The 27,494-nt window shown below is 45.5% G+C and overlaps 1 protein-coding gene across 25 annotated transcripts; it reads right to left on the bottom strand.

Annotated features, from left to right (window-relative positions):
- Positions 1–782: 782 nt before the first annotated feature.
- Positions 783–14,143, bottom strand: ANTKMT (adenine nucleotide translocase lysine methyltransferase). 25 transcript variants are annotated; one of them, XR_014450693.1, is made up of 9 exons: positions 12,139–13,066; positions 10,282–10,378; positions 7,916–8,130; positions 7,544–7,648; positions 7,323–7,463; positions 4,617–4,667; positions 2,936–4,369; positions 2,731–2,781; positions 783–1,565 (listed from the first exon to the last, which is right to left on the bottom strand). XR_014450693.1 is itself a non-coding variant. In XM_083152596.1 (7 exons), the coding sequence occupies exons 3-7, from the start codon at positions 8,075–8,077 to the stop codon at positions 4,181–4,183; spliced, it is 648 nt and encodes a 215-aa protein (XP_083008722.1). In that variant the 5' UTR covers positions 8,078–8,130; positions 10,282–10,378; positions 12,139–13,066; the 3' UTR covers positions 783–4,180. The 25 variants fall into 25 exon arrangements, 7 of the variants coding, with proteins under 7 accessions (XP_083008722.1, XP_083008718.1, XP_083008719.1 ...); XR_014450697.1 differs by having other exon boundaries at positions 783–2,935; positions 4,015–4,369; XR_014450687.1 differs by having other exon boundaries at positions 783–3,450; positions 4,015–4,369.
- Positions 14,144–27,494: the final 13,351 nt, after the last annotated feature.

Below are 27,494 nucleotides of genomic sequence, written 5' to 3' on the forward strand. Positions count from 1 at the left end.
ACACTGATTTCATTTATTTTCATGGGGATCCGGATGACAGGTCAACAGTGAAAAGGTCAACATTAAAAGATTAATATGCACAAGGTCGACATAGACAAGAAGTTGTCACCTGACATTGGTCGACACGTGGAAAGGTCATCCTGAGTTTTTAAGATTACTTTTTGTGTTCAATTTTTTTGGATTTTTTCATCCATGTTGACTCCAATTGGGAAGGTTATAGTGTGCAGAGCGCAGCGGTAATGGGGCGGGGTGCGTGCCCAGGTGTCCACATTGACATCCAAAAAAGTGAAAAAACTTTTGTCGACATTTCATGTGTCAACCTTTTCCCCGTCAACCTTTTGTTAATGTCTACTTTGTGCATGTCAATCTTTTAGTGTTAAACTATGGACTGTTGATCCTATGATGTATACTCATTGTTCTGTATACCCCAGGGTTCATAAATGTGCCCTTATCCAGCCTTCTAGATCATAATACACTTATCCCGCATCTCCCACCTAGACCTGTATTTACACAATGGGTCTGATTCAGACCTGCCCGCTAAGCTGCATATACCCACAGTCTAGTGAACCGGTAGGCACCGCCCCCTCGCATGTGGTTGCTGGGGCGAGAAATCATCACTCACCCGCTCACCATTGAATTTAGTTTTCCCCATTCACAGATAATAGTCAGTCTAGACCAGTGGTGTCAGACTCATGGCCCTCCAGCTGTTGTGGAACTACACGTCCCAGCATGCCCTGCCACAGATTGTATATAATGGATTGTAATGACAAATTGGACCAAAATGGACAGAAACTTTCAGATTTATTGAAGGCTTAAAAATAAGATTCCTTTTTTGTTTAAATAGGTCTATTACAACAATAGAATATAAATGATAAAATCATTCATGTATATATTAATATGACTATTAATCATTTACAAACAGAAAGTAAGACGTTTTACATTGGATATGGAGATATACAGGATGTATGTATTGGTGTGTGTTGTGTTTGGGCACTCTGCGGCTTACACAATGACAGAACATACTCCCGCTGCTGAGGCAGCCATTTTGTGGGAGAGCCCAGCAAATATAGACCAGTGACATCGCTGCTAGTAGAAGGAGGGCATGTGCTGTAACCAATCACAACTAGCTTTATTAGTCCAAATCACTAGGTTGCTGAAACCTGCTATCAGATGGGTTGCTGTGGACTACAGTCAATCCAATTGGTCTTTGCACCCTGAAGGAGACACTTGTGAAAGCAGTTATACTGGAAACTATGTTGGAAAGTGACCAATCAGATGTGTGGGTTCATTATGCAACTGCACTAGAAGAATGGCAGGATCTGATTAGTTCTTATGGACAACATCACTGTAATACAGCAATTGGAAATGTCCACAGAAGTGCCACCATGTTGTCAATGCCGCTGTTTAAACATCCTCACACAGTGATATAAATAAAGCATAAAAGCACATCTACCAATGCCACCTCCTCACACAGTCATATAAATAAAGGATAAAGCACATCCACCAATGCCTCCTGCTCACACGGTGATATAAATAAAGGATAAAAGCACAGCCACCAATGCCACCTCCTCGCACGGTCATATAAATAAAGGATAAAACATAAAAGCACAGCCACCAATTCCACTTCCTCACACAGGCCCTTATTCTGATCGGTGCGGATATATCCGCGTGCGTTCGGCCCGCCGATGTTTTGTGTCTGCGCATGTGCAGAGGCGTCTCTGCGCATGTGCGAGCGGGGCGTACGGCCAAATCCCGCATGATATGTGAACACTCCGAACAGGGGGTGGAGAGGGGCGTGAAGGGCTATTTGGGCTCATTACCATATGCATACGCCCTGCGTTTCATGGGCGTTCCCATGCAAACGCTGGGCGTACGTATGGTAATGTGGCCGTGACGCACGTGTAGGGGGCGGACATATGACATCGCCGGATGTCAGCTGCCCGCCCAGATCCCTGCTTTTGCACGGAAAAATGTCCGTGTGGTCTGAGGTTGCGGGGGCTGGTGGAGCACTCGGTCCTGCATTCGATGGTCTGCGACCATCGAATGATGGGGGAGGTTCCCTTAGATGGAGGAGGCGTATTCTGTTAAAAATACACGTGCGGTCCGTTCGGACAGCTTCTTACCGCATACGGACGAAGTTGGCGATCCGTATGGAAGGCGGGGTTTCGCACGCACGGTCCTGGCCGCATAATCGGATCCGGCCGCACCGATCAGAATAAGGGCCACAGTCATATAAATAAAGGATAAAGCACATCCACCAATACCACCTCATCACACAGTCATATAAATAAAGGATAAAGCACATCTACCAATGCCGCCTTCTCATACAGTCATATACATAAAGGATAAAAGCACAGCCACCAATGCCGCCTTCTCATACGGTAATATACATAATGGATAAAAGCACATCCACCAATGCCACCTCCTCAAACTGATACAAATAAAGGATAAAGCACAGCCACCAATACCACCTCCTCACACGGTGCTATAAATAAAGCATAAAAGCACATCCACCAATGCCACCTCCTCACACGGTCATATAAATAAAGGATAAAAGCACATCCACCAATACCACCTCCTCACACAGTCATATAAATAAAGGATAAAGCACAGCCTCCAATACCACCTCCTCACACAGTTATACAAATAAAGGATAAAAGCACATCCACTGACGCCACCTCCTCACACAGTCATATAAATAAAGGATAAAAGCACATCCACCAATACCACCTCCTCACACAGTCATATAAATAAAGGATAAAGCACATCCACCAATACCACCTGCTCATACAGTCATATAAATAAAGGATAAAGCACATCCACCAATACCACCTGCTCACACAGTCATATAAATAAAGGATAAAGCACATCCACCAATACCACCTCCTCACACAGTGATATAAATAAAGGCTAAAAGCACAGCCACCAATACCACCTGCTCACACGGTGATATAAATAAAGGATAAAGCACAGCCACCAATACCACCTGCTCACACGGTGCTATAAATAAAGGATAAAAGCACAGCCACCAATGCCACCTGCTCACACGGTGCTATAAATAAAGGATAAAAGCACAGCCACCAATGCCACCTCCTCACACGGTCATATAAATAAAGGATAAAAGCACATCCACCAATACCACCTCCTCACACAGTCATATAAATAAAGGATAAAGCACAGCCTCCAATACCACCTCCTCACACAGTTATACAAATAAAGGATAAAAGCACATCCACTGACGCCACCTCCTCACACAGTCATATAAATAAAGGATAAAAGCACATCCACCAATACCACCTCCTCACACAGTCATATAAATAAAGGATAAAGCACATCCACCAATACCACCTGCTCATACAGTCATATAAATAAAGGATAAAGCACATCCACCAATACCACCTGCTCACACAGTCATATAAATAAAGGATAAAGCACATCCACCAATACCACCTGCTCATACAGTCATATAAATAAAGGATAAAGCACATCCACCAATACCACCTGCTCACACAGTCATATAAATAAAGGCTAAAAGCACATCCACCAATACCACCTGCTCATACAGTCATATAAATAAAGGATAAAGCACATCCACCAATACCACCTGCTCACACAGTCATATAAATAAAGGATAAAGCACATCCACCAATACCACCTGCTCACACGGTGATATAAATAAAGGCTAAAAGCACATCCACCAATACCACCTGCTCACACGGTGATATAAATAAAGGATAAAGCACAGCCACCAATACCACCTGCTCACACGGTGATATAAATAAAGGCTAAAAGCACAGGCACCAATACCACCTCCTCACACAGTCATATAAAGGATAAAAGCACAGCCACCAATGCCACCTGCTCACACGGTGCTATAAATAAAGGATAAAAGCACAGCCACCAATGCCACCTGCTCACACGGTGATATAAATAAAGGATAAAAGCACATCCACCAATACCATCTCCTCACACGGTGATATAAATAAAGGCTGAAAGCACAGCCACCAATGCCACCTTCTCACACGGTGCTATAAATAAAGCATAAAAGCATATCTACCGATGCCATCTCCTCACACATCCATCGATAATCTCCACGTTTGGCTTCTTCCAGCATTTGGGAATACTATTAAGCACCTTTCTCCTCTCCCGTGAAGGTAGTACTAACCCCCATGAAAGGTAGTCACACCTCAGTTCCGACCTGTTTGGTCTGCACAGTATTCCGTACATCTCTAAGATCATACGCCCAAGTCCTGTCAATGCCCTCTCCAATAATGTCGCTGGGTACCCATGTAGGTAGAGGAAAGCGGCCAGTCACCACGCGGGCATCATCGGGAAGCTCCGCCAGCATCTTTGCCTCCAGCAGCGCCAGCTGTACGGAGACAAAAAACGTCAAGCCACGTGCAAATGATATTCCTATACACGTGGTCCCTCCTTGCCCAGTCTACAGAAAATAGTGGGGCATTGATAAAATGAATCTGACTGTCTGGGTCCACAGAAAACTATAATGTACTGGAATATGAGTGAGGTGAGAAAGGTTGTGGTGGCATCTCATGGACCTTTGAGCAGAGGTGAGAAGACAGCCATCTTACATGTGGCAGAAGGAATACAGCGCTTACCACACTTGGAGCCAGGAATATCGATATGTTTCCGCAGTCTTGTAGCTTCACCTGTATGTGGAAATCAAGGAGAATAGATCTACATAGTGAAGCAAGCATGGTCCCGTCTGTAGATCCTAAATTTCTTCCATAAACCACCCTCCTAATAGGCTCACCTTAGATGTCGGAGTGGACATGGGTGGGACTACCAATGGATTAGCTTAATCCTACTTACCGCTTAGTGGACTCACTGCTGGGAAGTTAGCCTTTGTGTGACGCGAGCTTTTTGTGAATGACATTGTACGATGAGATCAGATCACATCAGGCCACAATGCTGCCAATCTCAGTGTCCTGAAATGGGAATCTCAAGGAGACTACATGCGGACACTTCTCTCTCTAGTCTTGGTGGTACGCCATGAACACTTCCGCACCCAGACTGTAATGCTGTAGGTGCTACACAGCTCACAAACCATGAAGGGCCACCAGTTATATCACCCACATCCAATCATGGTACCTAGCCCAGGAACCTGCACGCACATCTACCAAGCTAAGCTGGTGTCCTGAAGAGAGAACACTGTAGGTAGTAACCACCACATTATGCATTTAAATTGTCATTTTTGGGTATGCGATAAAGATCTGGAAGTCTGAGGAGCGGCCTGATTCAAATGTGGTTGTTGCTGCCATCGCTGTGCTTACAAGGAAACAGCAATGATAGCAGTAATATGGCAATGCAGCATGGACAGTCCCACCTCCTGCTGCATTACTGATCCAAGCTGCAATACTGCATGATGCAGTATTGAGTTATGTGCAACGCCATTGGCCATCTGAGTAACCTATGGGGTCACGCAAACTGGCCACCGCAGGTCCAAGCAAGAAATCATGGACTTGTCCCTCCCCCGCAATGGTGGCCACACACCTCCGCTTTGAGAAACGGAGGTCGGTGCAACCATGTGGCAGTAGACTGTCAATTACTGACAATCTGATGTCATACTGCGTCAGCCCTCGCAAGCCCATACTGTACATGAGCAGTACAGGATCGGAGCATAGACAAAAGGCCGGACAATGGTATTGTGCTTAGTTCATGGCCAGATTAAAAATAGGGCAAATAGAGCTTAAGCTCCAGGCCCCCACGTAAAACTACAAAAACATCATCATGACTCTCCGCCACATTGGGCCTTATTCTAGTTCACTCTTTCTGACAAAATCCTTCTTAGATGGACAAAACCATGTGCACTGCAGGGGGGCAGATGTAAAATGTGCAGAGAGAAGTTATTTTGTTTCTGTGCAGGGTAAATATTGGCTGCTTTATTTTTACACTGCAATATAGATCTCACTTTGAAGTAAAACCCCACCCAAATCTAATTCTCTCTGCACAAGTAACATCTGCCCCACCTGCAGTGCACATGGTTTTGTCCATCTAAGAAGGATTTTGTTAGAAAGAGTGAACTAGAATAAGACCCATTGTGTACACACCTTAAGACCAAGGTTGCCGACTTTAAGATTCTCCTCTCCGGGAGAAGCCCGGAGAGGAGAGTTTCAGCAGCCGCTCAGGGGGCGGGGCTTATGAGTGACATCACTAAGCCCCGTCCCCATGCTGGTAAAGCAGGGAATTCACGGATCTCTGTGGAGGGGGCTGGGCTAAAATGACGCGATTGTGCCGTTTTAGCTCCACCCCCTCCTCTGAGACCCAAGGATTGCGGCATTTTAATGCCGCGATCCAGGGGACAGCGGGGGTCCCCCCTGAATCCGGGAGGGTTGCCCACCCTTCCGGGGGGGGCCGGGAGGGGGTCCCGATTTTCGGGAGACTCACGGAAATTCCGGGAGGGTCGGCAACCCTGCTTAAGACTCCACACAGATGTGGCGAAAACATGATCTCACTAGTATGTTTTCAAGAGCAACATATCAAACATTTACTCCTTTTTTAGGAGATTTTACACTGCATCTCTTAGTTGGTGGTGCTCCAAGTTTTGTCCAATGAAAAACCAGGGAGAACACTCCATCATGGGCACTCTGTGTTCAAATGTCTTTAATATAATCTAACATTTGTATATGAAGATTTGAATAAAGACAGTTGATCAAAGGGTGCCCCAGCAAAGAGAGTCTTGTCTTACCTGGCTTCCATAGTATATAATGTACTCAGCTGGGGCGGCACAGTGCTCTGGCAGGGCTATTGCTGTAATATACAGTCTACGTACAGGACACTCCAGGGCAACGTCCTCTGCTAGGGAAGGAGTCATGAGGTGACACATGAAAAAATGTCGGCATGGTCAAACTGTCTACACAAGCAAAAGGTTCACATGAGTTTTTCGTGAATTTTTTAATACTGACTTGTTCATATTTTACCATCCCAATAGTGGTGGAACTTTGAGTGTCTACCTAGACACTGTCGACCTAATGACCCATACCCTCTGCTTTGCAAAACAGAGAAAGTATTGGTTGGATGAGTTGGAGGTCATGCTGCCAGCATACCCTCCAAAAAGGGCTTTGTACCGGGTTTCTGGGCCTCCAACTGTCCATTAAAAATATAGCAAAAGGGACGGTGACCATGCCCCCTTCACCCATGGCCACACCTACTTTCTGAATTTGCACCGATTTCTGCCCTTCAGATGTTGGAGGGTATGTGTCAGTATGGGGGCCCTGGAGGATCAAGATTAGACATAGCAGATAACTCTCCTCTAACATGTAAAAGCATACCAGGAAGACATTGTGAGCACCCAGCAATCTCACCTTCCACAGGTCCTCTCGCAGATAAGACACCTGGCGGTGGTAGCCGGACCTCCAGGCGTAGAAGTAAGAGAGGCGCACTAGCCACGGGTGCAGCTCGTACCCCACTGCAGGAGAGAATCCCCGCCTAGCAGCCTCCAGGACCTGCAGGGTAATTATAGAGACAGGTGTCACCGAGTGAGACAACGCTGGTCTGATAATACGGTATGAGCGGAGTATCTCACTATTCTGCCATCACCGGAGCCCAGGTCCACCATCTTTCCTGAGCGTCCTTTCAGCTGCGTCATTACGTTCCTCACTTGCTTGCTACTGGCCGGCATATAAGGCACCTGAACATAAGATAGCGCTATTGTTATATAACAATAATAGTCTTTCTTCTGGAACCCTGCGCCCTTTAAACCGGTGCAGTTCCTCTTTCCTGCCTGGTGTGTCACTCTCTGCTGCTGTTGTGCTTCTAGCACAGTGTGGTCTGTTATATCAGTACTGATATACAGACCACACTGTGCTAGAATCATCACAGCAGAGCGCAACACCCCAAGTGCGAAAGAGTAACTGCACTGGTTTTGCGATTAATGTGGTCAGAAAGAGACACCTACCTGTAACTTTAATGGCACCTTCCTGAAGCCAGGCATCAGTACAAGCGCCCAGACTGAATAGACAGTTAGTCCAGTACATCCTGCGATCTGTAGGAGCCCCCAGCCCCCTATGTGTCTCTCATTTAATTCCGCCGCCGCCTCCTGTGGTCCATCTTCATCCATTCTTCCAATGAGAAATCAGCGCTTAGTATACATCATCCCTACTCCCAGCATTCCTGGAAATAACAATATGAAACAAGGACACTATTAGCCAATGGCTTTTCTGCAAAGGGTACAGCCCCAGCCGCGCCCCCTCATCTGATATCTCCAGCGTAATCCTGCAGGGAGGCAATCACCCAGTCTACAGGGACTATGGCAACATTCATCTTGTCAAGATCCCTCGCGGGGCTCGATGCGCTCGCCACGCTTCGGGTTGGCGTCAATCATGGGGTGCCATTGAGGGGGTAAAATTGGGCGTCTGGGGAATACTTTACATTGAATCCAATGTAAAATAGGGTCCCATGGGCCCTATTCACATTTGATTCAATGTAAAAATCGGGTCGATCGCACCGGTCGCATCACATGCGATTTGGTCGCATGCGATGCGACCGACGTGATTTTTCCGACACGATCACCCCGATTGAAATCGGAGTGGCCGTGCTAGGAAACAAGTACCGTTTTTACATATAATCACCGCTTCACATATCCCAATCCATTTCATATATTTCATGTGCCTGAGGAGCGCAGCTGTTCCTATTACCAACACACGCCGTAATCTGCTACCCTACAAGGAAGGACAAAAGAAACCTTTTGGTGTATATAGGGCCTCGATTCGAGGTGAGAGTGAGCCCCAAGGGGCCTGGAGTTGTGGATACAGTATTGAAAAAATCCTGGTGTTTAAATCTTCTATCTGGGGAGGAGTTAAAGATACTCTTATATGAAAATAGGGCCCATTTTGGAGGTCAGTATCTGAATAGGAGGTGTATTATTAGCAAGTGAACATCAGAAAAGAAAAGAAGTGATTGGTCGCCCAGCTAAAAAGAAACCTTTATCAGGAAAATAGGGCCTTATTAAAAGGTCAGTTACAATAACTGTGGGGTGACCAAAATAGACAACCATTGAGGAATACTGTCTCTTAAAGGTCATCAATAGAATTTAGAACTGCGCCTGATCATTTTTTCCCAAAAAAATTGTAAAAGGTTGGAGGGAAGTGCTGTACTAGGGTTGTGCCATGGGTTGCTGGTCCAGGAGCAGATCAAATTATTCATGGTCTAAGTAATAGGCAAAATCAGTGCTGTCCGACCACATACGTAACGTAACCTAAGGATAACATGTAAACACAATGTACTTCATTTAATCATCTTTACCGAATTTCTCAGTAAAAAAAAATTTGGCCTAGGGGTGCTGCCAAATGAAGCCACTACTATATTATTTATATATAATATATTATTATTCAGTGGTACTTACACCTGTAGGATACTTATGATATGGAAATAAATTGGTAATGTACATTTGTATGTAATACAGGGGCTGTGACTTTTCTGTAGGACAATGTCTCTGGGGAATAGTTATTTTGGTCTCAGCAACTTATTTTCTATATGACATTCGTTTTATTATTTCATTGAAAAATTCTTATTTGATTCAAAAAGAGCAAATGACAAGATATATAGTTACAGTAATGTACAGTAGATTCATATAAAAAGATATGAAAAGATCACATATACAACAAATCAAACAATTATTCTATGACTTTAGTGTAAAACAATGTAAACTTCATTAACCATATAAATAGGGAAAAACTCAGCAAGGCACTGGAAGAGTGATGTCACATTAGCTTGTGATGTCACATTAGCTTGTGATGTCACATTAGCTTGTGATGTCACAATACAGCTTGGACTGGAATGACCTTATTTATAACCTCTTGAATGTTCCGGAACATTTTAGAATGTTCCGGAACGAACATTCTATAACAGAGGTTATAAATATGAATGCCCAGACTGCTGGTCCTCATTCTGCAGCAGCCTCTGTACAAGACAAGTCACAGTCCAGAGAAGTCGCAACAGAAATTAATTTCACAGCCTTTACTAACTATGGCTCTAAACTGGTTCCGGGGTTTATATGAAGACTTTCAAAGCTTCAGGAGCCTGCGAAAGTTTCGCAGAGAAAATTCCCAGGTTAGAAAAAATACAAATATACAGGAAGATCTGCCAACTGTCTCAGTGGGCAAAGAGACGTTTGAATTTATCAATGGCAGGTGGGCCAAAAAACACAGTGCCCATGACAGTGAGATGTGTGAACGTCAGTTAGAATTTCTGACAAATGAAAATGCAGCTGTAAAGGCAAAATACCGTGAAGTTAAAAAGGAAAATCGTAAACTAAAACATCACCTGGATAAATTCCTTAAAGCGCAATCAAAGGCTGTAGATGCTCTGATGAAACCCTGGGAATAAAGTCCATCTGCCCCCTCAGCACAGTCTCCTCCTCCTGCAAAAAAAAAAAACACAAAAAAAAAAAAATTACAAAAAAAATTCAACCCCCCCCCCCCCTCCCAACCCACCTGGCGAGACTATACTATGCTATTCTATGCTGTGCTTAGCTATGCTATACTAAGACCATGGTCTTAGTATAGCATAGCTAAGCACAGCATAGATACTCTTAGCTAAGACTATGTTATTCTATGCTGTGCTTAGCTATGCTATGGTAAGACCATAGTCTTAGTATAGCATAGCTAAGCACAGCATAGATACTCTTAGCTAAGACTATGTTATTCTATGCTGTGCTTAGCTATGCTATGCTAAGACCATGTTCTTAGTACAGCATAGCTAAGCACAGCATAGAATAGCATAGTCTTAGCTAAGAGTATCTATGCTATGCTTATCTATGTTATACTAAGACTATGGTCTTAGCATAGCATAACTAAGCACAGCATAGAATAGCATAGTATAGTCTCCCCCTCCCCTACAAAAAAAAAAATCTCCCCCTTCCCCTTCCCTCCCCCTCCTCCCACCTGATGAGGTCACCTTGACGTGGTAGGTGGGCTCACATTTTTGTGCCAAGAACCTCAATGTCCCCCATGTTAATGTTATTGGTTTCTGTGCTTCGTGTGCTCCTGCATTTTCTGACATCCCTCTTACATTGCCTCGCTGAGTTTTTCCTTATTTATATGGTTAATGAAGTTTACATAGTTTTACACTAAAAGGTCATAGAATAATGGTTTAATTTGTTTTTATGTGATCTTTTTATATCTTATTATATGAATCTACATTTCTGTAACGATATATCTTGTCATTTTATCTTTGTGAATAAAATAAGAAATATAACTAATTTCGGTACTTGTTTCCTAGCACGGCACCCATCGCATTGCATACCATAAGGCATACGATGGTATGCGATGCGATGTTACGCGATGGCAGCCGATGTTATACAATTTTAAATTGTATACCATCGCATTGTATGCCATATACAATTGTATACGATTTTAAATTGTATAAGCACCCTAATGGGTGTTTTCAATGTTAAATGTGCCTCCTATAAGATGAATAATTGTATAAGCACCGTAATGGGTGCTTATAATGTAAAAAGCACCCCCACACCACCCGTACTATCAATGCCAATGCGTCCTCCGACCTTTTCATACCCCCACTATCCATGTCGGCGTGCAGTTGATCTTATATAGTGTGGCGAGCGCAGTGAGCCACTGAGCCCGAAGCGTGGCGAGCGCAGTGAGCCACTGAGCCCGAAGCGTGGCGAGCGCACGCGCAATACATGTTAAGTAATACGCGTCCCCTCGTGGGGCTCGCTGCGCTCGCCACGCTCCGGGCTCGGTGGCTCGCTGCGCTCGCCACACTATATGAAATCAACTCCACATCGACGTGGATAGTGGGGGTATGAAAAGGTTAGAGGACGCGTACCGCCGCCGCTCGCGGGTTCGCTGCACTCGCCACGCTTCGGGTTGGCGTTGATAGTGAGGGTGGCGTGGGGGTGCATTTAACATTGTAAGCACCCATTAGGGTGCTTATACAATTTCAAATTGTATAGGGTGCTTATACAATTTAAAATCGCATCGCATGCGAGCATATGGCATCGCGATGCCGTACGACTGAATATCGTGGGCGCCGTGCTAGGAAACAAGTACCCTAATGTCATATAGAAAATAAGTTACTGTAACCAAAATAACTATTCCCCAGAGACATTGTCCTGCAGAAGAGTCACAGCCCCTGTATTACATACAAAATGTACATTACCGATTTATTTCCATATCATGTGACTCTGCAACAATAAAATGTGGATTTTATTAATGGCGACATCTGTAAAATTACATTAACAGAATGTCAAAATATAAAATAGACATAAAGATCCTGATTCAGACATGTTCGCAGCCTAGCAAACAGGTGAAAGCCAGAAGCCGCCCTTCCGAAGGCCCCGCCCCCACACAAATCCTCTTGGTGACATGTGAGGGGATGTGTACGTTAACACATCCCCGAGGCTTCCGAAAATCAGGTCCCCCTCCCGGCCCCCCAGAAAGGTGGGCGACCCTCCCGGATACTGGCATCTCTCCTACCCCCAACATTCATTTCCCACGATTTGTGGCTTTTCGGGGTGGTGCAAATCACATCATTTTGCTCCACCCCCTCCCCGGAAACCTGCCATGATTTGCTGTGCTGGGGTCGGAACTTGGTGACGTCTACAGCAGGCCCCACCCCCTGAAGTGCTGCTGACAGTCAGTCGCATATCCGGTATTCCCCCTCGGAGACTTTAAAAGTAGGTAACCCTGCATTGGCGAGGGGGGACACGCCCATGCCCCCAGCCTCTCTGCCTGCAAGAACAGACATTGTGCAGATGCGCACAGCATTTAATCACCGCTGCTCAGCGCTATCCCCCCATTGCGGGACACTGCCGGCCCCAGGCGGGATGTGGGATTGTCCTAAAAAAAGGACAGTCCCACAAAAATCGGGACAGTTGGGAGGTATTGTCTGTCATCAATGCCAAAACCTTTATTGACAGACATATCTCCTGTGTGAATATCCTGGGGATTGCTAATACATACTGCAATAACAAAACACACTACTACTATGGAAACTACTGAGGAGGAAAGAGATCTAGGAGTCACTATTTCAAGTGACTTAAAGGCAGGGAGGCAATGTAACAAAGCAATGAGGAAGGCTAGTCAGATGCTTGGTTGCATAGGGAGAGGAATCAGTAGCAGAAAAAAAGACGTAATAATGCCACTTTATAGGTCATTGGTACGACCTCATCTGGAATACTGTGTCCAGTTCTGGAGGCCATATCTTCAGAAGGATATAAATACATTGGAGAGTGTACAAAGAAGGGCAACTAAAATGGTTCATGGCCTACATCACAAAACTTACCTGGATAGACTAAAAGATCTTAACATGTATAGTTTGGAGCAGAGAAGGGAAAGGGGGGACATGATAGAAATCTTCAAATATATCAAGGGTTTTAACATAGTACAGGTGGGAAATTTTCTTCAAAGGAAAACAAGTAATAAAACACGAGGACATGCACTGAAACTGGAGGGAGGTAGGTTCAGGGGAAATGTTAGAAAGAATTACTTCACAGAAAGGGTAGTGGATAAGTGGAATAGCCTCCCATCAGAGGTGGTAGACGCAAATACAGTAGTACAATGTAACCATGCTTGGGATAGGCATATTGATATCCTTACAAAGAAATAAGGATTAAAAAGGGTTGAGTTTACCTGAAGGGTAAAAAAGGGGCAGACTAGATGGGCCAAATGGTTCTTATCTGCCGTCAAATTCTATGTTTCTATGTTTCACACACACTTCCAAATTAGCACATTTTAATGCCCCATGATCCCTGTTCCGTCCTTTACTACTATATTTATATATTTATGGCTGTGACACTTGGGAGCTGGTGTAAAGGACATGATGCCCCATGCACAGTGACACTCACTATGCAATAACATTACAGCTATATATATATAGGAGCCTTGGGGGTCATTTTCATTTCTACCGCCAGAGTTTCTTTCCCCCCTTTGCTGTCCCAGAATGCACCGCGCGCCGACAGACAGCGGCCACTCTATCCCCCTGCCCGTTATCTATCCCCCCTACATACTTATCAATAACAACCAGAGAGAGGGGTCAGACTGTGTCTCACCTGGGCCGGAAGTGCGCTCACATAATTCAGTCCGCTAGGAAACTGGAGCGGGTGTGTGACGTCTAGTGTTCCGCAGAAGGCAGACAGAGGGTACAGTACAAGCACTGTACATACAGCTTGAGCCTAGTACAGCACACATGACATTATTCTATACACATGAGACAGGGCTTCCACCACGCGGGTAATTAATGTGTCATACAAAGTAATCAGCTGTGGTTTCTGCATAATATGTTATACATAGTATATGCTGCATTTGCAGGCACAGGACCTCTGTGGCTCTCCAGATTTTGTGGTACTACAAGGGGTGTGCGTGGTGTCACCCCAGAGGATGTGGAGTGTGCGTGGAGTCACTGCAGGGGATGTGGGGCGTGTGTGGTGGCACCGCAGGGGATGTGGGTGGGTGTGTGTGTGTGGCGGCACCGTAGGTGATGTGGGGTGTGTGTGGCGGCACCGTAGGTGATGTGGGGTGTGTATGGCGGCACCGCAGGGGATGTGGGGTGTGTGTGGTGTCACTGCCGGGATGTGGGGTGTGTGTGGCGGCACAGCAGGGGGGGGGTGGCGGGGGGTGGCACCGCAGGGGATGTGGGGTGTGCGTGGTGTCACCACAGGGGATGTGAGGTGTGCGTGGTGGCACCGCAGGGGATGTGGGGTGTGTGTGGCGGCAACGCAGGGGATCTGGGTTGTGTGTGGCGTCAATGCCGGGGATGTGCGGTGTGTGTGGTGGCACCGCAGGGGATGTGGGGTGTGTGTGGCGGCACAGCAGGGGATGTGGGGGTGTGTGGCGGCACCACAGGGGATGTGGGGTGTGCGTGGTGTCACCCCAGGGAATGAGGCATTACAATTGGCATCAGGTAACATAGTAATTAAGGCTGAAAAAAGACATTAGTCCATCTAGTTCAATCTATTTAGGTATGGCTCTGCATAATAGTTCTTGTGCCATAATAATTGTCTGCATTAGGCTTAGGGGGTTATTCAGTCCTGTTTAGGGGGGAGTCGGGGGGAAGGGATCAGAACAGTCGCACAGGTTCAGGTATAACAATATTTTTAGAGATTACCCTCATGTATTATTTTATTATGATGTACTTCAAACAATGGAGGGTGTGCTACCACTGGACACAAGTTAATTATAGCAACAAGGAAAGGAAAGAATGTCACTATGTGGTGCATAAGAAGGTTGACTTAATCTAAAATCTAACTTTTATTAGGATTTTCTAAAATAGTAGCGAAGTATAAGACACGAACATCACAGAACATGAAACATAGAGTGATTTTAAAAAGGATAATATATCCTAATAGGTGTGACTGCAATACTTTTAGACTGGTTTATTAGATGTCAGTCTCCACGTCTGTATAAATTCAATCGGTGCCTGGAGACTGTTAAAGCCAAGTTTGCCCACTCTCTCCAAGCTTTATTTAGCTGTATGGAGTGTGCGCCCGCTTGTCAATCAGTGGCGGGTCCCGGGTTGGGGATCCGTTCTCCAGTGCTGGTATGCGGGCGGTGTCCGATGTGAGCTGCCACTATCACATTCAGACCACCGTTTGCCGCAACCGCACAGAGCCGCGGATCGCCTCCCGCTGTGATACAGGTTAAGCCGCGGCATCTAGGAGTAGTACGCCGGGGGTTAGAGCCTGTTTGACCGGTTCCAGGATAGTGCTGACATCAAGCACTGCGTTCCTGGCCGGGCGTGTCCAGTGGCGACTGGCACACGCTGGTGAGGCAGAGATACGGCTGTTGATAAATCACAATAATATATACATTGGTATGGGGGGAAGGGAGTAGGGAGTCACAACAAGTAGCTGACGGGTCAGCGTACGCTTCGCTTATGAGAGCTTCATCAGTCCTGATTGCTGGGCTGTGATTTTGCAAGGTGGGCAATTATAAAAATGACTGTGCATGCGTACGGATTGTAGCGCGCATGTCCAAGGCCATTAAGCGCATAAGATCCAGATTATTTTCTGATCTCAAGCTGTTTGTAAGGTTATTGACAGGAAGTCAGCGTTTGTGGTTGTCATCCGGCCGTTTTCTGGAGGTGTCAGGGAGGTGTACGCTGGTGTTGCAGGGAGGGAGGGTGTGTGATGTCACCAGCCTGTTTCTATCGCACTTGCCAATTATGGCCTGGCTTATGCACAGACACTGGGAAAATCATTTGAAGGTGAGTGAGTTGGAAGCGGGATTTTCGCAGACATGTTTTCACTGTGTATGGGCGGCTTTTCTCTAATCGCAGGGCTCTGCCAATTGCCCCACTGTGATCATGTCTGAATCAGGCCCTTAGCCCCGAGCAAGACTGTTGTTATTTAGAAGCCTCAGGCTGGTTTCACACACTCCGGCTCCTGCTGGACAGTGAAATCCCGCACGGCCAGGGCACCGTGCCGCACACATTAGTTGTGAATGGACACTATTGTGTCCATTCACACGGGACGGCCACGACCCGGCCGCACGGTTGCAGCCGTATCCCGCCACTGGAAGGGACGGCTGCCGGGCTGTGGCCATCCCTTCCATGATAAACTAGTGTGTGCGGCACGGCTCCCTGGCCGTGCGGGATTTCACCATCCGGCAGGAGCCGGAGTGTGTAAAACCAGCCTTAGGAGTCTGTCCTGAGAGCTGATTACTAATGTATGTGCAGCTCCCAGTCAGTGGGCACGGATGACAGAGGCATTGAACACAGTTTGCAGCTATGGTTATTTTCTCCTTTCCCATTTTATATGAATAAATGCACCCATACGTGACTGTGGGGTAGATTTATTATAGCGGCGCCTATCGCGCCGCTATAACAGTTCCTGCTTCGCCTCATTAGCGAGGCGAAGCAGGAGGGGACACCGACAAGATCTATTAAGATCTTGCCGCCGGAGTGGGGGAGCGCTAACTCCCCCCTCCGGCGATGTCCCTCCTGGAGACAGCGCATCAGTTAATACTGATGCGCCGTCTCCTTCCCCCCCGGCCGGCTGACTGCGCATGCGCGGGATCTCGCTAGTTTCGCGAGATCCCAGCGCAGCTCAGCACCAGCAGCAGGGACAGAGCTGTCCCTGCTGTTAGGTATAGGGCATCGCCATCTGCAGCTGGCGAAGTCGACAGCTGCAGGCGGCGGAACGGTCAGCGATGCTGACCGTTCATAAATCTGGCAGGAGGCAGGGGCGCAGTGCAAAATATCTCCCCTGCGCTATGCCTCCTGCCCCACACCGCCGGCGTTAGAGTAAACGCTCGGCGGGTGTGATAGATTAGGCGATGCGCTATCCCCTGCTTCAGCGCACGGGGATAGCGCATTTACACATCAACGCCACTTCATAAATCTACCCCTGTGAAACTTGTGGGGTCGCTTTCCTCATCACTGTAATACCCCTTTCACATCGCACCTAATTTCCGGGTTCAAGCCGGTTCGACCTGGTAATTGATGCGATGTGAAAAGAGTTAGCAGGTCCCGCAAACTGGTAGCTTTGTGGTGTGTCAGGGTTAATTGGGTCGAGTGACCCATTCCCTGTTCACACTAATTTAGGAGGCAGGGCCAGCTTTAAGCGCTGCCTCCTCCCCTGCCCCTGATGCTGATCCGCCGCACCCCCGGATTGCCAGTTTGCTGAAGAGGTCTGAACAGACCAAAATGCAGAGTCGCACCTGGACTAAACCGTTTCAAAGTCCCGGTGTGACCCTGCATTTGCGGTCTGAAAGCGGTATTACACTCACCAAGTTCATGGTGGAAGATTCTCCACTGCTGTGACTCATGACTCAAGGAGGAGGAAAAGGACCTCTTGCTACAGGTGGGAAAAGCGGCCAGCTTAGGGGACATTATTATTATGAATGACTTTAACTACCCAGAAATAAATTGGAAAGAAATTAGAGACTGAACGTAAAATATCCGCAGATAGCAAATCTAATCCCAAAAAATTATACAGTTATATAAACGGGAAACGGTTAAAGAAGGAAAATATTGGCCCACTAAAAAAATATGCAGAGTACCCTGGTAATAGAAGGAAAAGAGAAAGCGGAATTATTCAATTAATTTTTTGCTTTAGTATTTACAAGGGAAGAATCTTCAGATCTCCCACAGATTAAATGCTCGGCTCTTGATTGCTCCCAAATTGGTTGTTTGAGTGAGGAAATAGTCAAAAATAGATTACAGAATTTAAATAGTAACAAATCTCCTGGCCCAGACAAAATACACCCTAGGATACTAAAAGAATTGAGTTCTGTCATAGCACTACCATTATATCTGCTATTCGGGGAGTCAATAAACTCGGGGACGGTACCAAGGGACTGGTGCATATCTAACGTAGTACCAATATAGAAGAAAGATAGCAAAACTAACGCTGAAAATTATAGACAGGCCTTTCATCCATTGTGGGGAAAACATTAGAAGGAATAATAAGAGATAGTATCCAAAATTTCTTAGAACAGGAGAAAGTGATAAGTAAGGCTCAGCAAGGGTTCGTCAAAAATAGATGATGTCAGACTAATCTATTTAGATTCATTGAGGAAGTCAGTAGGGGGCTGGATTTAGGGAAATCTGTTGATGCAATACTGCTTGATTTCGCTGAAGCTTTTGACACTGCCTCATAAAAGGTTATTAATGAAACTGGGTAATTTAGGGTTAGGCGATAAATTCTGTAATTGGATTCAAAACTGGTTGCACAATTGGGGACAGAGAGTGGTGGTAATGGCATACATTCCAGCTGGGGTAAGGTCCAAAGTGGAGTCCTGCAAGGTTCAATATTGGGACCCACCTTGTTTAATATATTAATTCTTTATTTTTTTTTTTTTTGGGGTCTTCTACCATATTGAAGTCTCCTGCTATTATCAGTGGGTGATTTGTTCTAGCTTGTATTAGAAGTTCCAAGTCTTGGATGTATGTGTGTGTGTTAGTGTTCGGGGCATATATGTTCACTAGTGTGTATTTGGTGTTGTATAGTTCAATGTCCAGGATTATATAGCGGCCTTCAGGATCTAGGGTCTCTGAAAGAATGGAAACTGGGAGATTTTTTTGGAATAGTATCGCCACGCCTCTTGTTTTCCTATGGAAGGAGGCTGAGTGGCATTGGCCCAGCCATGGGGCTTTTAAGGTATTTGTTTCATCTGAGGCCCAATGCGTTTCCTGGAGGAATATCACATCTGGGTTGAAGCGTTTGAGCCGCGTTAAGACTCTTTTCCTTTTAACAGGGTTGTGTAATCCGTTTACATTCCAGGAAATTATGGTCAGGGGTTTGGGTGGCAATTTTGGCTGGCAATCAGAGGACGGCATGGCTACTCACCCATTTTGAGGAAATTCTGCTGAGCCTTTCCAAAGCAATACATGTGATGAAGGACAGATCTCGGGGTCTCTCGTTCGGATATGGAGGACCACACTCACTGAGAACACTACTACAAGAATAGGTAAAAAGATACAGTGTTAGTTTTTCTTTTTTCATTGGTATTAAACTTATATGGTAACTGCAAACTGAATGAACATTAATGCACTTTGAATGTCCTAATTCAACATTTTCAAACATTTTCCAAAACCAATAACATTCAGGTGTGGGCGCCCCCTGTTTGTAGGGGCACGCACTTGAATTCTTCCAACAATAATCTAACAACTTAATAACAGTTAGAAGGAACAATGTGTGTAATAACATTATACTATTATGTCATTCCCGCCCGGGATTGTATCATTATAGTGTTTAAGTGCTTGTGGTAAGCGAATGCGTCATCTATTGGGTGATCTCCTTGGTGAGGTATCAGACATGAAGTGTCTCTTTGCTTCCTCTGGGTCAGTGAAGAATAGTGGAGTGCCGTTCTCCATTACCCGCAATTTGGATGGATATAGGAGTGTGAATCTCACCCCCTGCTTGTGCAGATGGGTGCATACGCTGGAAAACTCTTTTCTCTTTTGTGAGACAGCCACCGAAAAATCTTGAAAAATTAAGATCTTGTTGTCTCCTACCTTTAGCTCCCTGGCTCGTCTATATGCTGCCAGTATGGCCTCTTTTGCTCTATAGTCTAAGTAACGGGCTATGACCGGACGGGCCCGAGTGGGTTGGCCTTCCCTCGCTGCACCTAACCTGTGTGCTCTCTCTATCTGTGGCAATTCAATACTCTCTAAAATACCCAGTGCCCTAGGTAATTCTTCGCTTAGGTAGGTGAGGAGGGTTGCGCCTGTTACAGATTCAGGAATCCCTATAAAGCGGAGGTTATTCCTCCGTGACCTGTTTTCTAATTCTTCAAGTTTTTCCTGTAGTTGTTGGATGGCCCCCTCTTGGGTGGTTGTTTCATCACAACATTTTTGTAATTCGTCCTCTACGTCACTAACCCGAGATTCCAGGGCAACGATACGGGAGGCATTAGCTTCAATTCGTGCCAATCCTGCGTCTACACTGGATTGTAGACTACTAAACCTCTGATCGATGAGGGGCATCATAAAATCAGATATGTCTCTGGCCGTCAGGCCAGATGTTTTGTCCTCAATGATCTCAAAGGTATCACCTGCAACGCTGCTAGGAGATGAGGGGCCTGATCTCTGAGACATGGTTTTGTTTTTCCCTGTTTTGGCGGCTGTATTTGCGTTTTTAGGAGGCATGTTTTTCCCAATAAATTTGTCCATGCCCCGTGTGCATGGATTTTATGGGGTTGTGACGCTTGTATCACACTGAATAGAGGTTATTATACAATGTAATTAGTATAGGAGATTAGACAAGCACGATATGCGTTCGGGCTAGAATAACATTAATATACCATAATCATTTTTGCTTTTTCAGCATTTTAAATTCTGAATAAAAGATGTGTGGGACTCTTAATAAGATCTATTGTACCCTCTTGTTTAACTTACAGGTGATATTAGATCCTGTTATTTCTTAACTAAGAAAAATTATCTTTTGTAATAAACCTTTTCCTCCACTAGATGTCACTCAAGCTTTCTCGTATTAATTAGAGCTGTGTATTATAGTCTAAGAGTGTATGATGTACTTGCTCTAGGCATTCATATGAGAGACAGTGAACCTGAAGGTAATTTAACTGAGATTATTACAAATACCACCTTGCAGCAAAGAAATATGTCACACAATTAGCAATTTTCGTTCAGGTAAAATACAGATATCAAATATATTTCGTAGAGGGGGTTTATAAACCAAGGCAGTTTTTGGATAGCAGGCTAGGTATCCTCAGGATCTTTCTTTGAGCCTGGTGGTTACAGTTGGTTTAAGGGTGTAAAGCCCCAAAAGTGTCACCAGATGGTGGTGTGGGTCACTGCGTTCGTGCAACCGCTGGATATATAGTTGTGTTATTTTAAAGGTATGGGTCTTGTAGGTGAATGTCCAGCCTCGATGAGGTATTGGATTTCAGGTATGTCAGGAGGTTAGCTTATTTAATCAGATGTGTTTCAAGAGCGTTAGTGGGGGGGATATGTTACATGAAATTTCTTGGGGTGAGGTAATGTCAGAGTGCAGGAAATAGGCAGTTTGTAGCACTTGCAATGGTTGGTGGTGCCCCGAAGTTCAGGGATATGCCCAGGGAATATATTGAGCAAGTAGTCTCAGTTTATAGGTGTGTGCTCCAGTTAACCCCCAAAAGTCACTTCTCCCGGGGGGAGCGGGTTAACAATTGCTGGAGGGAGGGGGGGGGGGTGTGGGTTGGTGGTACCTCTGGTGAGGCAGGGGCAGGTTTTCGTGGCAGTTCAACTCCTGAGTGGGGCAATAGCCTTACCTCAGGGTGCAAGTGTTATCAGTCAGTAGCTCGCTCACAGGGATTTGATTCACCGCTGGCCTCAAGCTAGTCGTGCCATGCCACAGGGTCTTCTCTGCGCTAGGTATGCGTCGCCTTTCAGCCAGCCAGTCTCCTAGGGGGATTCAACTCACCGCTGGCCTGAAACCAGGCAAGTCACTTCACAGGGTCCTCTCTGCGCTGGGTACACCTCGCTTCTCCCCCGCGTCGTCCCGTGTGCTCCCTCCTCAGCGTCGTCAGCAGCTGCGTGAGTCAGGAGAGCCTCTGATCTCCGGGCGTCCTCCGGGTCTTCCTCCGCTTGGGATGTATTTTTCCTCCTGTCGGGTCTTTGGCGCGGTCGCGCGGACGTCACTCACCCTCCTCCATTGTGGGCTTCAGGCACCGCTACACGCCGTATCTCCTGCCAAGCCGGGCGACGAGACCCTGGCTTCGTCTCTCCACTCTCCGTCCTTTCTTTCTTGTGGACGTCTCTGTCGGTGCCGGGCTTGTCTGGATGCCTGCTCTCGCCGTCTGGTGCAGCCGCGGGTCAGGTCTCCTAGGTCTCCGACTCCTCGTTCACCCAGGTAGAGTCTTTAGTAGCTCTGGTAGCAGGTGAGAGGGATGGGCAGTTGTTGTTCAGGCTCCTTCTCCCTCTGCGCTAGTGTGGCGTCTGCTTCACGCTGCTTTGGGCGCCATGCAGGCCATCCGTGTCGATGGCCGGACCCCGGTGAAATAAGTTGTCCTCCGGTCCAGAAAGGTCTCCAATGAATCCTCTTGGTGTTCTGCAGGTGATGGATGCAGTATAAATCTTATTTAGGGGTTGTAAACCAGTGGATGTTGTTGGATTTAGGGACCTCTGGCCGGAGCTCTGCTAAAAAGCGGCCATGCTAGATGCCCCGCCCACCGGAAGTCGTTTAATATATTAATTAATGATATAGGATGTGACATAGTGAGTATAATTGCGATATTTGCGGATGACACAGAATTGAGTAAGGAAATTAACTCAGGGGAGGATGTGGAAACACTACAAAGTGACTTACATAAACGGGAAAGGTGGGCAGAAAGGTGAAAAATGCAGTTTAAAATTGAAAAATGTAAAGTGATTCATTATGGGAACAAAAATGAACAAACTATTTATAGGCCAAATGGAGTTATTATAGGGAATTCTGCTGTAGAGAAGGATTTGGGGGTCATCATGGATGAAAACTTGGGTAATAGTGCACACTGCTCAAGTGCAGCAGCAAAAGTAAACCGGACACTGGCATGCATTAAAAGGGGTATGGATACAAGGGATGCCAATGTGATAGTGCCTCTTTACAAGCATTGGTGAGACCACACTTGGAATATTGTGTTCAGTTCTGGGCACTGCACCTTAAAAAGGACATAAATGAATTGGAACAGGTACAGAGAAGGGCGGCTAAGCTAGTAAAAGGTCTCAAATCACTAGAATATAAAGATAGGTTAACCAGGCTGAATATGTTTTCACTGGAGAAACGGAGGCTGAGATGTGATATGATTAGTATGTACAAATACAGAATTGGGAATCATATGGAACTGGGAGATGATTGGTCAGTAACAGGCCTATACTTAGGACACGCGGGCATGTACTGAGGCTCGAGGAAAATAAATTCCTTACTGAATTAAGAAGAGGATTCTTCACCATTAGAGCAGTAACATTCTGGAACTCATTGCCGGTGGGGGAGGTTACAGCTACTACTGTTACTGAATTTACATCAAAACTGGATGCGTTTTTGGCTACTAAGGGAATCCTATAGATATGACTTACTCAAGTCAGCAGATACAAGTCAGATAGGTTGAACTCGATGGACTAAAGTCTTTTTTCAGCCTTAATTACTATGTTACAATGTTATGTTACTATGCATGATAATTATATCATCAGCGATATCATTCAGTGTATACCTACTATATTGTTAAATATGTGCGCTCCCGTGGATCGTTAACATTGTTCAGTGTTTATCCCGCGGATCGTTCGTTTTGCGGCACTGCCGATACCATTAACGATATCGGCGGTGTTGCATATCGTATAGTTCACAGGTTCTCAAAGTCGGTCCTCAGGACCCCACACAGTGCATGTTTTGCAGGTCTCCTCACAGAATCTCTAGTGACATAATTAGCTCCACCTGTGGATCTTTTAAACTGTCAGTGAGTAATGAGTGCACCTGCTGGGTGACCTAGAAAAATTAACTGTGTGGGGTCCTGTGTACCACTGGTATAGGGTGTATGGAGTATTAGGAGTGGAGGACTATCACTGTCTGCTGAGTCTGAATCCACGTACGCCGTATATTTATCAATGTGCGTGTTTTATTAATAGGTTTTATCATACTACAGTGTAATGGGGTGATTTCAGGGCATTTTCTAAGCAATCTCACTAGATCGTTTAGAAAATGACCCTACATGTGTAGGGGCCATAGTGATGTGTGGCCCCACACGTCTCTATCGGCGGTAATTAATATCCAGCATGCTGGATAAATGTAGTAAGTTCGCCGGTCAGGGCCAGTGTTGGACCCTGACAGATCGCTCCGCAAAATCTCCCCGTGTGTAGGCCTCGTAAGGAGGCTGTGTATGTATTTATCTGTAGGATTTACTCTATGTATCCGGGACAATTGCGGAGGCTATTTGAGACCCAGCTGAACAGATCATCTGTATCTAATCATTAACTGTATGCACAATAGTCGCTGTGTTATTGCATCTACACCATTAAGCTCTTTTCTTTTTTATCTTTTCCATAAATTAATCTCGGTACTTGTGAGTTATCTGGACGCCCGATTTTTTGATTGTATGCCTTAAGTTAAGGCATACAATCAGATGCGATGCGATGCGATATCGCATCGCATCGCATCGCATGCGACCATCGGATGCGATGACCCGATTTTTCCATAGGAATCAATGTTAAAATGATTCCTATGGAAAAAGGGGTCCTTTTCATACCCCTACTATCCAAGTGGGCATGGAGTTGGATATAAACCTGTGGCGAGCGTAGCGAGCCACCGAGCCCGAAGCGTGGCGAGCGAAGCGAGCCCCGCGAGGGGACAGTATTCCGTGTCCCCTCGCGGGGCTCGCTACGCTCGCCACGCTTCGGGCTCGGTGGCTCGCTACGCTCGCCACAGGTTTATATCCAACTCCATGCCCACTTGGATAGTAGGGGTATGAAAAGGATCCCTTTTTCCCATTGAATTCCATGTTAAAATGGACTCAGTCCATTTTAACATTGATTCCTATGGAAAAATCGGGTCATCGCATCGCATCGCATCGCATCGCATCCGATGGTCGCATGCGATGCGATGCGATGTGCCCGATCCGACCCGATTTTGAAATCGGGCGTCCGGATAACTCACAAGTACCTTAATCTCTTTTCTTTTCGGATCTATTATTTCTTTGTCATTCCTGTGGTTCAAATAATCTGACACAAAGTTGTAATGACAAATTACTTTGTTAATTAACAATTCTTTACCTTAATCCCCCTGCCTTGCAGACATACGAAGAAGCATAATAGAAGGATTTCGGTGACAATGGGCAGAACTGTTTAACCTGGGGGATGAGCCAGGTAAAGACGCAGGGATTTGTTGGGACTTGTCACCCACAGATGTCTCTATATACCTAAAATACTTGACTTCAATCCTATGTGAGTCCGCTATTAAATTGTGTGTCGCCCAACTTCCCCCTGGAGGGTCAGCTCGGGTGTTAAAACTTAACTAAGAACGTCACTTAAAAGGAAATAAGATCTGTGACAATATTACACCTTTTATCCATTTAAAATACCTGTTGTTCATTCGTCAAACTTTTTTTTTTTGGTCAAATGTTGCTCGGTGCACCACGACATATTGCTGTAAAAGTCTGGCACATATCTCCAGCTGCTGATATATTTATTAAATATGGTGGATGTTAGAGGTCGCGTGGAATTCAGTGATCTGTGCAGAAGCTCTGTACTTTATATGGTCATAGAAGTCTGGGTGACTTCTAATATCCATATAAAACCCCTTTTACATCAAATTACCGGGTGAAGCAGTTCTACCCAGTAATTTGTTCAGTGTAAAAAGGCTCAACTCGGGTCTTAAATCTCGGTTCGCCGACCATGCCTTTTACCAGGATCGGCAACCCGGGATTTACCACGCTGGGTTGACCCTTTTACACTGAAGAAATACCTGGGTTGACATTTTTTACCCAGTAATTTTGCTGCTCAGTGTAAAAGGGATCCAGCTGCCCGCAGCAAAATGACCCGCCACTCAGAATGCTGGGTAATTGCTGGATCGCAGGTATAAAAGGGGTATAATTCTCACAGGATTTGTTGCACATTTGGCTATTATAATTTATATATTTACAGTGTCTTATATAGCACAGCAGATTCCGTTACAGTGTCTTATATAGCGCAGCAGATTCCGTTACAGTGTCTTATATAGCGCAGCAGATTCCGTTACAGCGTCTTATATAGCGCAGCAGATTCCGTTACAGTGTCTTATATAGCACAGCAGATTCCGTTACAGTGTCTTATATAGCGCAGCAGATTCCGTTGCAGCGTCTTATATAGCACAGCAGATTCCGTTACAGTGTCTTATATAGCGCAGCAGATTCCGTTGCAGCGTCTTATATAGTGCAGCAGATTCCGTTAGTGTCTTATATAGCGCAGCAGATTTCTTTGCAGCGTCTTATATAGCACAGCAGATTCCATTAGTGTCTTATATAGCGCAGCAGATTCCGTTACAGTGTATTATATAGCGCAGCAGATTCCGTTACAGTGTCTTATATAGCACAGCAGATTCCGTTACAGTGTCTTATATAGCGCAGCAGATTCCGTTACAGTGTCTTATACAACGCAGCAGATTTTGTTAGAGCGTCTTATATAGCGCAGCAGATTCCGTTAGTGTCTTATATAGCGCAGCAGATTCCGTTACAGTGTCTTATATAGCGCAGCAGATTCCATTACAGTGTCTTATATAGCGCAGCAGATTCCGTTACAGTGTCTTATATAGCGCAGCAGATTCCGTTACAGTGTCTTATATAGCACAGCAGATTCCGTTACAGTGTCTTATATAGCGCAGTAGATTCCGTTACAGTGTCTTATATAGCGCAGCAGATTCCGTCCCATTACAGTGTCTTATATAGCGCAGCAGATTCCGTTACAGTGTCTTACATAGCGCAGCAGATTCCGTTACAGTGTCTTATATAGCGCAGCAGCTTCCTTTACAGTTTCTTATATAGCGCAGCAGATTCCGTTACAGCGTCTTATATAGCGCAGCAGATTCTGTTACAGTGTCTTATATAGCGCAGCAGATTCCGTTACAATATCTTATATAGCACAGCAGATTACTTTACAGTGTCTTATATAGTGCAGCAGATTCCGTTACAGCTTCTTATATAGCACAGCAGATTCCGTTACAGCTTCTTATATAGCACAGCAGATTCCGTTACAGCGTCTTATATAGCGCAGCAGATTTCGTTACAGCTTCTTGTATAGCGCAGCAGATTCCGTTACAGCGTCTTATATAGCGCAGCAGATTTCGTTACAGCTTCTTGTATAGCGCAGCAGATTCCGTTACAGTGTCTTATATAGCGCAGCAGGTTCCGTTACAGTGTCTTATATAGCGCAGCAGATTCTGTTATAGTGTCTTATATAGCGCAGCAGATTCCGTTACAGTGTCTTATATAGCGCAGCAGATTCCGTTGCAGCATCTTATATAGCGCAGCAGATTCCGTTACAGTGTCTTATATAGCGCAGCAGATTCCGTTGCATCGTCTTATATAGCGCAGCAGATTCCGTTAGTGTCTTATATAGTGCAGCAGATTCCGTTA

This window comes from Crinia signifera, chromosome 7 (assembly GCF_055691185.1).
Source record: "Crinia signifera chromosome 7, ASM5569118v1, whole genome shotgun sequence".
NCBI classification, from domain to species: Eukaryota; Metazoa; Chordata; class Amphibia; order Anura; family Myobatrachidae; genus Crinia; species Crinia signifera.